The sequence below is a fragment of the Coturnix japonica genome, chromosome 16 (genome assembly GCF_054131305.1).
Source record: "Coturnix japonica strain WE chromosome 16, WE-NBRP24, whole genome shotgun sequence".
In the NCBI taxonomy this organism is placed as follows: domain Eukaryota; kingdom Metazoa; phylum Chordata; class Aves; order Galliformes; family Phasianidae; genus Coturnix; species Coturnix japonica.
Genome location: NC_140678.1, coordinates 2,131,536 through 2,148,359, shown reverse-complemented (window position 1 = coordinate 2,148,359; position 16,824 = coordinate 2,131,536). Strand labels below are relative to the sequence as shown.

Below are 16,824 nucleotides of genomic sequence, written 5' to 3'. Positions count from 1 at the left end.
TCACAAGTACCTGAAGTGCTTCCTTACAGTGCTTGGAACCCACAGCCATGATGTGAGTGTGGAAGGCATTGATCTCCAGGACAGACAGTGGTTGGAACACAAGGATTTTATTCTTTCTGGAAGCACATCAATGTGAACACAGCAAAACACGGAACGCAGCTTCATACAGCAGCACAGGCACGTCCCAAAAGGACATTATCTCTCCTTGCTGAGTTTATATACAAATAGAAGGGAGCTCGGTACCATGTGAAGCTCAAGCATTGCTTTCGTCCCTTCCTTCCCTCACATTCACCATCCTCCATCCTCACACACAAACACACACACGTGGTACCGCTGCAGTAGCAGTTCTGGTAGCAACATTCAGCCTCATTTTTCCTGCTACCATGGGAATGATGCGCTGGAAGGATCCAGCATCATGGTGAAGAGCCGATGTGCTCACAGGTAACTGTAGCTCTCCTTTGGCTCAGTTACAAACCAGCTGGCTGTAAATGGAACTTTGGTTTTGTGTACCTTGTAATGTGCTGAGATGCTTTTCTGACCTGGCTGAGAGCCGAGGCTGTTATCAACCCTCTCCTTGATGGAGATGATCCTCCAAAGGGATTCCATCACCTCCACGAATTGAGCTCTGTTAACCCTTCCAGTTCAGTGCATCTCCAGCTGTGGACACCACTCTGCTCAGCTTCCATGGCCAAGAAGCTCTTCTCAGCTCTCCCTTTGCTGCCTGGATGCCATCCCTGCCTGCAGCAGAGGACTAAGACAGGAGGAGGTGGTACCCAATGCTTCACCAAGGGCTGGTCTGGCTGAGTATTAGAGAACAACTTGAGATATGTGCAGTTTCTTTGGACCCATGGGGCTCCCAGCCCTGCTATGGTGCTGTGGCAATGGGGAGCAGTCCGGGTCTGAGCAGGGTGATGGAATGAAGCAGCTTTCAGTCCTTTCTAATCTTCAAATACACTCATTCTTTTCTCTGTGCTTCATCAGTGCAGGAAAGTTAGAACTTTCAAAGAGACTTTGGTCCTTTTTAACCCTTTGAGTTCAGTTGCCAGCAGAGGTAGTAGGTTTGCATTATATATATATACCAATACAAGAAGACAGAAAGCTCACAGATGGAGGAGGGGCTGTAGCTTAGTTCAGGCATCCTGCATCTCCCCCTGCTGCCATCACAGCATGGATTCTGCAGATCAAATATACATCCAAAAAGCCCTGAGACCTGAGTAGGGAACTGCCCATCGTTGTATACAAGCAGCAAGGTGAGCTTTGTCAGCTGAGCCATCACTGCCCAGCCTGGGGCTATTCTCACTGCTGGGCTGTGCTGGTGGCACCGCTCTCAGGTTCCTCCTCAGGGTCGCTATGTTCTCCTGCAGTACAATGCAATGCAGAACCCTCTGTGTCCGACTGCCCGGTGCTGCATGTACGGCTGCGCTGCCCCTCGCTGCCCTCCTCATAGAACGGGGCTTCATCCGTGCTCGTTTCACTCTCCTGTTTCCTCAGCTGCCTGTTGCTGCCCCCCGGCTCCCCACCATCCTCCAGCTCTGAGTCGGAGTCGACCGATCTCTCACTGGACTCTGTGGATCCATATGAGGGTTTGAAGTGCCCTGCCTGATTCCTGAGCCCCCTCATTGTGGTGAGCAGCAATGGAAGGCTCTTTGCTGCCCTCCAGACCACCCCAGAGCCCCTCACTTACCCCCAAATGCTCCCACGCTGTACCCCAAGTCACCCTTCTGGGTCTGTGGGCACGGAGCTGCTGTGGGTTCATCCTGCAGGCAGGGATCCATGTAAGGGGGGGAGCACACAGGGCCACCTTAATACCCCTATTGCTGCTCCCCCCCATGGCTCATACCGGGGTCTCCTCCTGTTGATCTGCATTGAATTCACTGCTGTCAGGGCTCAGAGTGCTGCCCTCATCCTCAAAGATGGTGGGGTAGAAGATGATGAGCGCCTCGATGACACGCGCCTGGTGGGGGTAATCCACCAACGAGGACAGAGAGATGGTGGCATCCGTGGGACGTGGCCGCAGCAAAGTGGGTCCAAAAACGATGCCCAAGTTGCTGGAGGTCATTTTATTGTCCTGCTCCACCTCCACGATCCTGGAGGAGAAGGAAGAGGAGATCCATGAGAGATGGCAGCAATGCAATGGGGCTGCATGCAGCCCTTTCCCATCCACCATAGGGACATCCCAGCTCCCCCTCCTCACCTCCTCAGGTGCTGCAGGAGGTATTGCAGCGTGGCCATGTTTTCCCATGGCAGCTCCTTCAGCAGCTCCTTCAATTTCAGCACCAGGTTCACAACCACACGGTCGGTGTCGGCTCCTTTGTCCATCAGCTCCGGTCCTCCTTTCCCACTCCTCCCTTTGGCTTCACTGCTGCCCTGCAGGCTCTCCTTGGCTGCTCCCATTAATGCATTGTACATCCTGAACGGCACGATGGGCTCCGGGAGCTGCAAGGAGAACAGTGCAAGAAAAAACCCTATAGGGTTTCCCAGCTGGAGAATGATCTTATTCCCTCCAGAAACAACCCCATCCTGGGGTGGGTGTGTGGTTGGTTTCCCCATAGATAAGAGGTTGTTAAATAGGATTAAATAGGAGGTGAGATGCAATCAGCGCAGCCTGCAGCACTGGGGCTGTCGGGAGGAGAGCTTTGCTTTGAAGTTTGCATAAAGCAAAGCCCGAGTGCATTTGTGCACTGCCTGGCAGCCCTGCAGCTCTGCAAAGTGCCTTCACCAGGTGTCTGCTGGGGATGGATTGCTTTGCAACACAGCAGCACTCCTGCAAAGGGGCTTTAAACTGCAATGCACTGAGCCTGGATGATAGCACAGGGCCGACCTCATCATCTCTTTGCAGGAGCTCAGAGCCCCTTCTCTCCTTTGCTATATGGGGACATAGAGAGAAGCCTCCCTCTGCCTCCAGGAGACCAAAGCACAAAGGGTTAAGGCGTGATGTTGCAGAGAGAAGCTGCTTCCTCTTCTGCCCCGTTTGAGGATGTGGGTCGGGGTTTGAGTTTCGGAGCTGATGGCAGCGATACAGCACTGCAGGCACAGGGGTGGGAGAAGTGATCCGAGTCCAGCCCTGCTGTGGGGTGACCTTTATGGCCACTTCCCTTTCTCTTGCTGCTTCCCCAGCTGCAAAGGGGAGGGATGGTCCAGCACTTTGGCTTGTGTAGCCATGGGCAGGTGATGCTGCAGCAATGGGGGGCTCACTGGGAGCAGACACTTGGATGCACAGTCAGATTGCTGCTCAGTGAGAGAGCCCTTCCTGCACACACCCCCATCCGACCAGCCTGGACAGGAGGGGCTGTGACCCACCCTATCACCAGCAAGCAGCTGTCAGCCCAGTTTGCAGCAGGTTTGCCCCACTCCTGGCTCTGGAATCACCTCTGCCCTGACCCCCCTCCAACCTGTCTCAGGTAGAGCTTCAGCACGTTGCTGATATCATGTGGGGATGCCTGGGACAGCTCCACCAGCTCCTTCCCATTCTCAAAAGCCTGGCAGAGCTTCTCCACGCGGGTCTTCACACCATTCACTCGGTAGATTCCCTGCCAAGGGGAGAAAACCAAAGCTTGAACGTTTCCCTTTGGGTTTTTAGCATCTCTCAGCTCCCACCCGCTCCTTTGGGGGGTGGAAATCCCTCTCATTAGGTTTGGATGAGCTGTTCTAGCTCAGATCTCGCTGCTGTTCCCCTTTTGTAGGGAAGAGATGGAGTGCAGGATGTGGTTTTGTGTCAGTCTGTTTGTTCTGGGATCTCCTGCCTCAGAACCTGAGGGCTGTGATAGAGCATGATAGAGCCCATTTGAAGGGCAAACAGCTGGAGTAGAAGGGAGGGCAGAGGGCTCACCTTGGTTTTCATTGCCCTCTTCTCAATCTCAGAGATGCATTTCTTGACGATGAAGGGGATGCCATCCGCGCTGCCCTGAGATGCCTTCAGAAAGTCCTGCCCAAAAAGCTGCAGCTTCCCCTGGAGCTTCTTGTGCCCACATTGGATGGCCAAAGTCTCCAAGCACTTCTTATGGCACGCCAGGTAGCACTAGGAGACATGGAAGGGCATGGAGCTGGGCTGGGAGGGCACATATGGCAGCGCCATGCAGAGCTGTGGGCACAGGGTGGTCCCCCTCATCGTCCTCCCCCATCCCCAGCATTACCTCCTCACATTCTGCCCCCTGGAAGTACACGTAGCTGTTACACTCCCGACACTTGGAGGGGGTCCTCAGCTTCCTTAACCGGTGGGTCTGGGCTGCCCTGGACAGGCCCACATTCCGGAAGGGCCCTGTGGGTGCTGCCATCTCCGGGGTGATCCCATTGATGCCTATAGGCAGAGCACACAGGGATACATGAGCATTCAGTCTCCTTTGGGGTCAGGTTCCCTGCCTAGTGGAAATGGTGTGTTCCCTGTGGGCTCTCCTCCCAGCAAAGGGGTGTAGGGGGGGGTGGGCAAGGACCCCTCATAGCACAGCACTGCAGTGTCTCCATCACATACTCTGCTCGAAGGAGGCGGCGTTCTCATCCTTCTCTCCCAGCTCCTCGCTGGAGGACATGGTGCCATTGGATGACAAACGCTGCAGTTTGCGGCCGAATTCTCCTGCCAAAGCAAAACCTGGTGTGAGAACTGAGAAAGGGGGGGAAGGGATTGGGTTTGGGGGGCACTCCTGTGCATGTGGCTGGCCCTGAAGCAAGGAGGAAGAAAGGAATTGCTGCTGCTGCCTGGCAATGAGGTGCTGCCTTTGGGATCTACCAGTATCTGGTGGGATCTACCAGTAGGTGAAGGGAGGCTGCACCAACCTGTGCTGGAATCCAGGCTGCTGTCAGCTTCAGAGGTGGAGGTTGGCCAGGATTTGTGCACCTGGTGTCCCCTCCCTGCTATGGGAGGAAGAGCTCTGTGTTTGGGGCTGTCCCAGTGCTCAGGGATGCCACATAGAGCAGCTCTGATACCAGAAGCAGATGCTCATGGTCAGGCTTTTCTCACCTCTGCGCTCTGCCATCGTCCCACCCTGGGTCTCTCTGGGTCCCTCTGTGTTGCTCCCATCCCTGGGCAGCCCGGCCCCATCAGAGCCACCGCTGGTGGAGAAGTCACTGGAGTTAAAGCTGCCCTTCCGTGTGCGGGTGAAGGGGGACCTGGTGGTGGGGAGGGAGGAGAGGGGCCATGTCCAAAAGGACGTGGAAGGAGAGGGATGCTAGAAAAGCCACTCCAAAAGCAGTGGCTATCCACCACAGCTGGGATGGAAGCCCTCTGCTCCAGCACCAAGCAGCCTCTGTATGCAATAGCCCTCCCTGCAAAGGAGCAGTGGTTTCCCCCTCCTCTCCTACCAGGCGTTGTGGGACACGTAAGGCTCGAAGTCGTACTGTGTGTCGGGTTCATCTCCTCGCTGCAGCTGCTTGACATGCGAGGCGTATTGCTGCCCAGGGTCGTACAGCTTGCTGCTCTCACACAGAGTTTGGAAGTGGACGGGCAGCGGTGCTGTCTGCATGTGCATGATCTGGTAGAAGGCAATGGTGGCCTAAAAATAAAGGGGAGAACATCAGGGAAGGAGTTAAGGGGTGACACAGGGGGGAGGAGAGACGTGGAACTGCCTGGTGGAGAATCAGGAGTGTTGAGTGGGGCTGGGGCTGCCTGGAGCTCACGGCTGAGCAGCTGCTTGTTCTTTGTACCCCCGTATGTATGGCACAGCCCCCAGCCCTCCCAACTCACCAGCTTGATGACCTGGTCGCTCTGCTTGATCAGCTCGTGGATCTGCCGTAGGGAATTCACCTTGGTGTCCTCCAGCTCCTGCTTCTGTGTGTTGGCATCAGCCACGCAGGTCCTGTAGGTGGCCATGGCCTCTTCTGCCTGAGGGGTGGGAGAGGGGAGGTGGAAGCTGCTCAGATGTATGGAACTGAATGGGAGCTGCCTCCCTGTGAGAGGGCACCAAGGAGCAAAAAGGACCCTGCAAAGCAGCACATGGAGCTGCTGGGCTCCCACCTTGTTCTTGGCCTCCTCCTCCAGCCGCCTCTTCTTGTCCAGGGTTTTGGTGGTGATGCTGCTGGCGGTGCTTTGCTGCTCCTCCTCTGCTCTCACTGCCACGTATTTGGCCTTCTCGTGCTCCTCGCTGCGCTGCATGTAAACCTGCTTGGCCTTCCGCAGGTTCACCTCTGCATCTTGCTGCCAATGGAGGAGCATTGGGGTGAGGGCTGAGCACTGCAAGGGGCACCCTGCACAAAGCCACCAGGGATGGATGGATGGATGGATGGATGGATGGATGGATGGATGGATGGATGGATGGATGGATGGATGGATGGATGGATGGATGGATGGAGGGGTGGATGGATGGAGGGATGGATGGATGGAGGGATGGATGGATGGATGGATGGATGGATGGATGGATGGATGGATGGATGGATGGATGGATGGATGGATGGATGGATGGATGGATGGATGGGTGGAGGGATGGGTGGAGGGATGGATGGATGGATGGATGGATGGATGGATGGATGGATGGATGGATGGGTGGATGGATGGATGGATGGATGGATGGGTGGATGGATGGATGGATGGATGGATGGATGGATGGATGGATGGATGGATGGATGGATGGATGGGTGGGTGGGTGGATGGATGGATGGATGGATGGAGGGATGGATGGGTGGATGGATGGATGGATGGATGGATGGATGGGTGGATGGATGGATGGATGGGTGGGTGGATGGATGGATGGATGGATGGATGGATGGATGGATGGATGGATGGATGGATGGGTGGATGGATGGATGGGTGGATGGATGGATGGATGGATGGATGGGTGGATGGATGGATGGATGGATGGATGGGTGGATGGATGGATGGATGGGTGGGTGGATGGATGGATGGATGGATGGATGGATGGATGGATGGATGGATGGATGCCTTCATGCCTCACCAGCTTCCTCTGTGCACGGTGCCACTGCTCCTTGATCTCCTTCCTTCTCTTCTCATGCTCCAGACGCCTCACAGTCAGTGGCTGCAGGAGCAAATGGTGCAGCTGGCAAAGCACAGCCCTGGACAGAGCCCTGGCAGGAGCTGCACCATGCACCGCCTGCTCACCTGCAGGAAGGTCTGGTGCTGCAGCGTGGTGACAGTCTGCAGCACCGTCGTGCCGTACTCCATGTCCTGCTCCAATGCCAGCAGGTAGATGGACAGGAAGGGCATGCTGGTCTGAGGGATGACAAAAGCAGCACCTTGAGCCTCAGCACGAGGCTGATGCTGTCAGCTCTGGGACATCTTGGAGCTGGGGAGCTCCAGCCTGGCTGTACCTCCTGCGTGAAGGTTTGCTTGCAGCTGTTTGCCATCTTCTGGAGCCCTTTGGCGAACTCCATTTCTGGAAGAGAAAGGTTGGAAGTGAAGAGAGACCAAGCAGAAGGGATGCTGTGCTCTTAAACTTAAGTCAAGAGCTTCAGGAACCTCTCACTTCCAGCTTTCCAGCCCCATGCATTGCTCCCCCCCCATCCCAAGGCCACCCCATGGTGCACAGATCACCCCACATCCCCCCACCACATCTCACCCAGAGCCGTCCTTTTCTCCAGGTACCCGATGAGGTCCTTCATGTACTTGGAGATGTTCTTGGCGTACTGCAGGGCAGCATCCACACCTCCCTCACAGCGCTGCAGCATCACATCCACCTCCTCAGCCGCTGGACGGACTGTGATGTGGGGATAGAGGGGAAGGGGAGTAACCCCAACCCGTGCTGCTGCTGATTGCTGGGCTGGTCCCAGGACCCCCAGAGCAGCCATGAAGACCCCAATGCCCACATCAGCAGCTGATGATGTCCATGTGTCCAAGTGGTGATGGCAGAGCCCATTTCTGCTGTCTGACCACCCCTAGTCCCACTCCAATGGCTGCTTGCTCACCTGTGTCATAGCTCTCCATGCCCGAGAGCACACCATCCCCTCCAGGCCCAGGGATCCCCCCATAGAGACTCTCCATAGACTTTGGGAAATCAGGAAAAGAAAGAATGCGTCAGACAAACAGGAGTGGTCAGGGGGGAGCCCTGCATTCAGGGTTAGGGCTGAGACCCCAGCAGACCCCCAGCGGGCGGCACACACCTGGTTCTGGTCACTGGGTGGGATGGAGAGGATTGTGCTGCTGTCCACCTCCCCCATGAGGAACTCAGAGACACTGAGACAAGAGGAACACAGTCAACCAGGGGAGGAGCAGCAGTGACAAAGCAGGGTCACCTCCCAGCACCCCATCTGCATCCAGGGATGGGGCTGCAGAACCCTTACGTGCTGCTGAAGGACACGGCGATGGTCTCCACCGCCTTCTCAAACTCCCTCTTGTCCGTCTCATTGTTGGATTCATAATGGAAGCCTGGAGGTTGGGGAGAAGCAGGAGCTCCATCACCATTGTACACCCTCCACCCCACAGCACAGACCCACTCACACACATTCTAAGCACCTCCTGCTAATGGGGTTGGGGGCACGAGGGGTTCCCTTGGCCAGGACAACAGAGGAACACGGTTCTGCCATGTCGGCTTCTGGGTGAGGACCCGGATCCTCATCATCACTCATCTGCCTCCATCCCAGGGCCCCATATGGGGCCGGCCCCATGGCAGAGCACTGCCAGCCCCGAGGCTTCCTGTCCCCGCGTGGTTACAGCTCAGAGTCCAGGAAGCGATGACGCAGTGTTATGCTGTGCCTGCGGTTACCGCAGCCTCCCCCTTCCCCCCCCCACCCTCCCCACAGCTGTAACTGCTCTGCCCCGGGTGGGTCTGGGGCCCACAGACCCCACTCACAACCACAGGGGTGTGGGATCGGAGCTGGGGTGTGACACAAGGCTGGGGCTTGGATGTCAGTGCCTTCATTCTGTGCTCCATCCATTGGCAGCCCAGCTCCGGGCAGCCCTAAAGTGGGCTCCCCATTATGGGGTGGGAATGGGACGGAGCTCCCCACTCTGGGCTCACCCTTCACTTTGGAGATGAGGGTCCCTGCTGCTGTCAGTGTCTCCAGCGTGTTGAGCAGTGGGTATTTGTTGATCACCTGGCGCAGCACCCGCAGTGTTTCACCCAGACACTCGTGGGCTTGAGGCCGCTGGGACTCCTTGGGGTCTGCAGGAGAAAATGGGGTGAAGAGCTGCCCCTGTATATACCCAGCCCATGGCAATTTGCTCCCCCTGGTACAGACACACCTTGGAGGCATTTTTAACTCAGCAGCACATTTTTCCTTTGAAAACGGTTTGGGAATTTCCTCCCCATTTCCTCCCTGCTGGCCACACCATCCTGCCCCCATCCATTGGCTTGGCTGTGTCCCGTGGGGTCTGGCATCACATCACAGCCCCCACCCAGTACCCACAGCAAGGGGAAGCAGTTTGTGGGCTCAGGGCAGGGCAGTGCTCAGCATCCCATAGGGATGCACTGAGGACAACAGCCTGGCCCCCAGCTCCAGGTGGGGAAGGACTTTCCCCTGCTCCCTCTCTCATCTCCCACACCATGTTCCCTATGGCCGGACACGGCTGTTTTCCACGGTGAGTGAGGATGCGTCAACACGTCTGCTGAAAACAGGGCAACATGTGACACCAGCAGCCCCACCTCACCATAGGGAGCAACCATAGTGGCTGCTTCCTGCACCCACGGGGACCACAGCCCCACAGCATCATCCCCATCCCAAAGGGAGGGCCAGGAGATGGGGGCCTGGGCTGGGCTGGTGCCCCATGGGGTCCAGGGCTGCTGCCAGGCAGCTGGCACTGCTACGCTGTAAACAGGAAAGCGGGTGGATGAAAATAGCTCGTGGGCAGGAAGCAGCGTTATCCTGGCTCTGAGCTCCCAGCAGCCACCCACCGCCCTCTGCCCCTGGGCCCCCAGCTCTGCGCAGCCCCCAGGGCAGGGACCCCGTCCCATGGGGCCAGGTATGGGGTTCTACTGCAACCACTAGAGCCTTCATCCCTGGAACCCCACAGCCCTGTGCCATGGGTTAGAAGGTGATTCCATGGGGGTTCTGTGGTCCCCCAGCCCCACTGCCCCCATCACTCACCATCACGCAGCACCACATCCCGCAGGCTCTCCAGGGCATCCGCAAACCTCGCCACGTCGGTCAGCAGCTGGGAGATGTCCTCCACATCAATGAAGGGACCATCCCCCCCCTCCATGGGGCTGTAGGATGTGGGGGTCTTATGGCCCTTAGGGACAGCTCGGGGGCCGGCAGAGGTGAGGGGGAAGCCGGCGGCGCTGGCATGGCGGCTGAGGCTGGTGGGGCGCTTTAGGGTGCCCACGGCGCTGGGGCTGCTGCTGAGTTTGGTGCTGCTGGGGGGCAGCTCCCCAAGGCTGGGAGCTTCCAGGCAGTCCTTGCGGGACAGATCCTGCAGAAGCACAGCACGGTGTGAGTGCTGCCATAGGGATGGTATTGCCTGAGGATGGTGGGCTTCATTGACAGCAGGATCTGATCACAAACATCCCTTCCTCTTTTTCTGCCTGCCTTGTTTGTCCCCACGTCCTTTGCACTGTAGGGATGGGGGCACCACCCAGGACACCAAAAGCAGACAGTACAGAATTGTGGATGCACTGAGCCCTGATTTCTAGGGGTAAAATAGTCCTAAAGGAAAGGCTGCCCCACGCCCCAAATCCATCACTGATGGCAATGGATCCAACACCCCTCCAGCCCCACGCAGCCTCGGCTGTGACATGAGGGCCAGCAGCAGGTTTAGCATCAACGGGGCGAACACTTCACCTTCCTGCAACCCTACACGAGGCCACGCAGACGGCAGCACCCCGAGCAGAGCTGACGTGGGCACCGCAGACCCCACTGTCGGCTCCCTCCCACCGTCCCCGTACCGTCAGCCGCACGGAGGGCGAGCGGGGCAGCGAGTCCAGGGTTTGCTTTGACGAGTCGGTCGCCCCCGTCCTGCGGCGCCCGGCAGCAGCGTAGGGGCTGTAGCTGTTCCGCCCCGCCGCCCGGCTGAGCATCCCACCAGCCCACCCATAGACCCCTCAGCTGGGGAGAGCCGGAGGGAGGGGATGGGGATGGGTGACCCCGCGAGGAGCTGCGGGAGGGATGAAGCTGGTGGCCCCTTCCCGTGGGTTGGGGCGCAGCGCAGGCGCGGGGCGGGCTGAGGAGCCCCGTCTGCTGGCCGCCCCACAGAAGAGAAGCGCTTCCTCTTGCGCTCTGGGTCACCGATGAGTAAATAAACCCATAGCGGAGCCGTGGTGTGGGGCTGGACAAGCCTCACTTCCCCTGCTCCTGCCCCTGAGCGGTTGGGGTCTCCCGGTCCCTCCCACGTTCCGCTGCAGCCCCAGCCCTACCCGCTCTCCTCGCAGCCTGAACCTTCGGCTGTTGCTGCATCCCCTTCATCTGGAGCAAAATCGCCCCCGTCCCGTCGGCAAAATCCTTCCTCATTTCCTTCCTCCTCGCATCCCTCCATCCCATCCCATCCCATCCCATCCCATCCCATCCCATCCCATCCCATCCCATCCCATCCCATCCCATCCCATCCCATCCCATCCTTCCCCACCGCACTTACCGGCAAGGTCTGCGGGATGGGGCTCCCTGCGCGGCTCTTTTTGGAGATGGAGGGGGTCTTCATCAACTCACGTTTCTTCCGGGAGAACATGGTTATAGGGCGGCCCTGGGGGGGCCCCTCGCTGCCAGCACCGCTCCGTTACCCCTCCGGCAGCATTCGCTGGGGCCAACTGTCAGCGCAGCGCATGTGACACCGCCTTATTTCCTCATTGGGTTCGCAGGCAAAGCTGAAACAGGAAAAGCCAAATGTGCAGAGAGGGCACGAGGCTGGGAGGAAAGGGGTCTCCGGACGCCCCCCCCCGGTGCCGTGTGGGGCTCAGCGAGCGGGTGCCGGGGGTTCCTCGTGGAATTCTGCGGTGCAGGGAGGGGGCATTACCCAGGAATGGGGCTGTGGGGCCGTCGGGTCCCTGTGTTAACTGATGGATGCGCAGTGCGGGGTTGCCGGGCTCCAGCTCTCGGCTCAGCCCATCCCGGCTCCGCTCCCACCTCGGGTCCCCGCCCACACCTGTGGGTCCCCTCCAGGATCCCACCCACCCACCCACGACGCCCCCACCCACAACACGACTCAGCCGTGCAGCCCTCGATCACCCTTCCACAACAGAGGGGTCGGACGGAGCGGGGACGGGACCGGGGGTCGGACAGCGGGGGCGGGTCGGGGGTGTGCGGGTGGGTGTGCGTGGCCGGTTGTGCCCATCACTGCGCCCACGTGTTCGGGAGTTGCACACGCGAGTTGCGTGTCCGTAGTGCTCCGTGGGGGTCTCCCCGTACCGGGCTGTGCACATCCGTGCGTGAGACGGCTCCATTTCCAACCCCCCCCCCAGAACTCCCGGAGCCCCCCGGTTGTCGTTGTCGGGGTGCGTGGATCCCCCCATCGGTCCGGCCGCTCCTGCCCTTATTTGGGCATTTCAGACCCGTCCAATCAGGGCGGGGGGGCCGGGCCCGACACCCCCCCCCCCGCTCCCCGCCGGGTCCCGCCCGGTCCCTCCCGGTCCCGCCGCCGATCCCCGCTCCGTTGCCGCACCATGAGCAGCTCCCAGTTCAACAAGGGCCCCTCCTACGGCCTGTCCGCGGAGGTCAAGAACCGGGTGAGCCGAGCCGGGGGCGGGGGGTTACCGGGACCAACGGGGGTTTGCGAGTTGAGAAGTCCCGGGGGTGTTCCGAGGGTCCCGGTGCCATCCGGAGGATGCGGAACCGGGTCCCGGGGTGTGGGGGGTGCCGGGGCTGCTCTCCGGTCGTGGGACGCTCTGACTCTGCCTCTAAAGGTCCATAGTGTCTGTGAGGGGTCCGGGGCACCGCCCACCCCCACTCTCGCCCCGGTGCTGTTCCCGGCGGGGTGAATGGAGCGATGGCCCCGGTTCCGTGCTGCTCCGCTCCCGAGGTTTCCCTGCTCTGTTTTCCCATCGCTTTGCATCCCTTGGGGGGCGGCCCCGACCCCATCGTGTCCCTCTTGGTGGGCCCCAGGGCTCGGACTGAACCCTGCTGTGAGACTGGAAGGGGAAAGTAGAACCCGGTTACTTTTCTGGGGCTGTTTGCAGTCCAAGATGATGCGGGGTGCTGTGGGGAGGGCTGCCCTTCCCACACTCAGAGCATGGCTGGGTGCCCCTGGATGAGTCCACAGCCTGGGCTGTGTCCCATTCCTGCTTTGGGAATGGGGCTCAGCCATGGGGGGTGCAGCAGCCCCCTTCTCTTCCCTGTGCACCACTGCTCCCCATGCAGCACAGGGATGGGGTCAGTGGTTGGACATCCAACCCAGGACACAGGCAGGATGCGGGATGCACGCAGAGCTCAGGTTGGGGCTCTCCCTCCCGGCCTCAATGGAGATTTGGGTTTCATCATCGTGTGAGGACGGGCCTCTGCCTGCACCCAGTGGGTGGACACGTGCTGGGGCCTCGCCGCTACCTGCTCCCAGGTGCTTTAGCTTGGTTCAGCAAGAGCTGAGCCAGTCTGACGGCCCCGCTGTGCAGGATGAGCACTGACATCACTGCTGGGAACCCGTCTGACCTGCAGCACTGTCCTGAGCTGTGATGGGGGCTCTTATGGGCTGCTCCAGGATGACCCTCTGCTCCTCTGCTGCCTCCTCTGAGCCCTGCATATGGGGCGGGGGGGAAGAGGAATCATATGTGGGGGGGGGATCCCACCAGGACCCGTGTGATGGCACGAGTGTGACCGTGGTGGCCGCTCTGTCTGTGCGTCCTGGTCAGCTCCAGCTTCCCCTTTGGGACTGTGCTGTGGGGTCATTGCCCTTGGGAACAGCTGGTGTCTCCCATGGGGGCAGCTCTGAACCCTCTGATGTTCTGGGAGATCAACATCCCCCCCCCCACATCTGTTTTCTGTGTGAAGAATCACACAGCAGGGCTACTAAGAGGGAAACTGAGGCACAGAGGCTGCAGGGCTGCGCTCCCACTCAGTTCTATCTGTGCAAAGCTCCATAGAGGTGTCTGATGGAGCCTGGGGACCAGCTTGGTGACCCTGCAGCACAAGCTGAGCTGAGCTGAGCCCCCCTCCTACAGGAGACCTCAGCCCCATGGAGTCCCTGGGCTCTTGGCACAGGGTGGGCTGTACTGTGTCCATATGGGCATCGGTGGCTGTCGGGGCTCTCAGCCTCCTCTTGTGCCACCTTTCCCTGCCCCATTCAGTGTGAGCTCTGCTCTCTCCTCGGTCTGGTCGATGAGATGCTGTGCCCGGGCAGCTGCTTTGCATCTGGGAGGAGGCGGCCGCATTCCTGGCATAGCCGCGGTGACCGAGGAATCCGCTGCGGCGCAAAGAGCCCCGACGGGGAGGGATGAACGCGGCGGGGTCGGTGCCGGGTCCCGTGGGCGGAGGTGGGAAGCAGCCACAGCAGCAGCTCGTCCTCTTCCCCTTTGACAGTTGTAGAGTCTCGGGGTCACCGCGTGCGAGACTGTGGGCTGTGCTGGATGACAGCGCTGTGCAGGGCTGGGGGCAGCTCCTGCGTGCAGAGCAGCAGCCGGTGGTGCAGGATGTGCTCGGTGGCTTCGTTCTCCACCATCACCCTCCATCCTCCATGCCCACCCCATGGGGCCCTGCAGCAGCTCTTGTTCTCCTTCCTCCCCTCGGCAGCCTCTGTACCGTTGAATCTGGGTTTCCTGTGCACCAGGAAATTGCAACTGATTGCAGTCCAAACTGCTCCTCGCACTGCGGTGTGCAATGGGACCGGCCTTCAGAGGTCCCCACAGGGTCTGGGGGTGCACACAGGGCTGTATCTGACCACCCCATATCCCCTCCACACACACAGCTCGCTCAGAAATACGACCCACAGAAGGAAGCAGAGCTGCGGACGTGGATCGAAAGTGTCACCGGGCTGCAGATCGGGGCCGACTTCCAGAAGGGGCTGAAGGATGGGGTCATCCTCTGCGAGTGAGTCCCACGGCACCCATGGGAGGTGCCAGCACAGCCCCCAGGCACTGCATGAAACCCAGCTATGGGGAGGCCATGGGGCAGCAGTGGGAAGGGGGCTATGGGATCTCCAGTGTTCATCATTCCCAGCTGGGAGGAGTGAGCCCAGAGACCCCCGGGTGACAGCAGCATTCCCCTGGGGAGGGGAGACCCTCATACCCCCAAGCTCACCAATATCTCCCCCCAGGCTGATGAACAAACTGCAGCCCAACTCGGTGAGGAAGATCAACCGCTCAGCACTGAACTGGCACCAGGTGGGTACAAGTTCTCCATGTCCCCAACCTGGCCGCCCTGTGCCCCCTCCCCACAACCTGACTGCTCTGTGCTTCCCTTCAGCTCGAGAACCTCTCCAACTTCATCAAGGCCATGGCCAGCTACGGCATGAACCCCGTGGACCTCTTTGAAGCCAACGACCTGTTTGAGAGTGGGAACCTGACTCAGGTGCAGGTGTCACTGCTGGCGCTGGCAGGCATGGTGAGAACATGGGGTGGGATGAGAGCAGCTCCATGGGATGGGTGAGCACTAATCCATGTCCAGCACCTCCCCAAGCCTGAGACCTCTCGTTTCTCACCACCTTTCCTCAGGCCAAGACCAAGGGGCTGCAGAGTGGTGTGGACATTGGTGTGAAATACTCGGAGAGGCAGCAAAGGAACTTTGATGAGGCCAAGATGAAGGCTGGGCAGTGCGTGATCGGGCTGCAGGTGGGTGGCTGCCAACCCCCAGTGCCCCACATCACAGCTGGGGGGTTTCTATGTCATCTCCTGTATGAGGATGGGGATGGTGTTGTGGGGGGGGGCATGTGGCATTTCCCACTTCTCACCACTCTCTGTTGCCCAGATGGGCACCAATAAATGTGCCAGCCAGTCCGGTATGACAGCCTACGGCACCAGGAGGCACCTCTATGACCCCAAGAACCAGATCCTGCCTCCCATGGACCATTCCACCATCAGCCTGCAGATGGGCACCAACAAATGTGCCAGCCAGGTGAGTTGGGGGGAGGGAGGGAGCATGGCTGCGGGATAACATTGTGGGGAGCACCGTGCTGAGCCCCACTTGCTCCCCTCCTTCCTTCCAGGTGGGGATGACAGCACCTGGCACCCGGCGGCACATCTACGATGCTAAGATGGGGCTGGAAAAGTGTGACAACTCCTCCATGTCACTGCAGATGGGCTCTAACCAGGGTGCCAATCAGAGCGGGCAGGTCTTTGGTTTGGGTCGCCAGATCTATGACCCCAAATACTGCCCACAGGGCACCCCAGGGGATGCAGCCAACAATGCCAATGAGCCAGGCACCGACCCCATAGGGTACCACTATTACCAGCAGGAGGAGAGCTGCTGAGCAGGGCTGTCCCCATGCAGTCCATCTCACAGCCACATTCCAGCCTCAATTCATCATTCCCTCTTTTTAAACGTCGTGTGTTTGGGTTGAAATCGTGTCCGAAGGAATCTCTTTTGCTGGGAAGGGACCAGCCCTGCAGCTTCGCCCACCCCTTGTCCTGGTGCTTGGAAGGACATCCTATGTGGGCATCCCATGCTCTCCTATGATTCCCTATGAAAGCAAAAGCTGGAAGCGTTGTTACTTTGGAGAACTCTTGGGACTCAAAGGTTCTGATTCCATCTCAACCAGCTGCCCGGTGATGGCAGCTTCGAGCCAGGTGGGGTGGGAGGGGGATTTATTCAACCACGTGGGGTTTTTAATACAGATGTTCTTATATTGAAAGGTGTTGTTTAAAAGAAAAAAAAAAAAAAGAAAGAAACGAAAGGAATCGACCTTTAAGAGCCCCTTGAACAGGAAGCGCTCTCTGCTGCGCTCTGCTGGGGCGCTGCTGCAGGGCTGGGGGGGCTCCCAGCAGCGGGGCTGTGGGGCTGGGGGGGGGGTTTGGGATCCGAGCCCGGTGTGACCCCTGGACCATGGGCCGGGGATGCTTTGGGGTGAAGCGCTGCACGTGGAGAGCGGCAGCT

At 59.2% G+C, this 16,824-nt stretch overlaps 2 protein-coding genes across 5 annotated transcripts; one reads left to right on the top strand and one right to left on the bottom strand.

The window, feature by feature from the left end:
• Positions 1-91: 91 nt before the first annotated feature.
• On the bottom strand, positions 92-11,959 carry ARHGAP45 (Rho GTPase activating protein 45). 4 transcript variants are annotated; one of them, XM_085517709.1, is made up of 24 exons: positions 11,825-11,959; positions 11,450-11,675; positions 9,967-10,291; positions 8,901-9,044; positions 8,224-8,308; positions 8,044-8,116; positions 7,849-7,927; positions 7,503-7,640; positions 7,255-7,319; positions 7,046-7,156; positions 6,882-6,962; positions 5,948-6,127; positions 5,678-5,815; positions 5,296-5,486; positions 4,955-5,103; positions 4,771-4,845; positions 4,469-4,570; positions 4,134-4,297; positions 3,830-4,018; positions 3,393-3,530; positions 2,195-2,436; positions 1,841-2,087; positions 1,685-1,757; positions 92-1,565 (listed from the first exon to the last, which is right to left on the bottom strand). In XM_085517709.1, the coding sequence occupies exons 2-24, from the start codon at positions 11,537-11,539 to the stop codon at positions 1,297-1,299; spliced, it is 3,348 nt and encodes a 1,115-aa protein (XP_085373835.1). In that variant the 5' UTR covers positions 11,540-11,675; positions 11,825-11,959; the 3' UTR covers positions 92-1,296. The 4 variants fall into 4 exon arrangements, with proteins under 4 accessions (XP_085373835.1, XP_015741766.2, XP_015741764.2 ...); XM_015886280.3 differs by lacking the exon at positions 11,825-11,959 and having other exon boundaries at positions 4,771-4,848; positions 11,450-11,670; XM_015886278.3 differs by lacking the exons at positions 11,450-11,675; positions 11,825-11,959 and adding an exon at positions 10,764-11,039 and having other exon boundaries at positions 4,771-4,848.
• A 455-nt stretch (positions 11,960-12,414) lies between these two features.
• Positions 12,415-16,619, top strand: CNN2 (calponin 2). Its single transcript, XM_015886355.2, has 7 exons — positions 12,415-12,533; positions 14,702-14,823; positions 15,050-15,116; positions 15,199-15,336; positions 15,447-15,563; positions 15,700-15,846; positions 15,938-16,619. The coding sequence occupies exons 1-7, from the start codon at positions 12,471-12,473 to the stop codon at positions 16,199-16,201; spliced, it is 918 nt and encodes a 305-aa protein (XP_015741841.2). The 5' UTR covers positions 12,415-12,470; the 3' UTR covers positions 16,202-16,619.
• Positions 16,620-16,824: the final 205 nt, after the last annotated feature.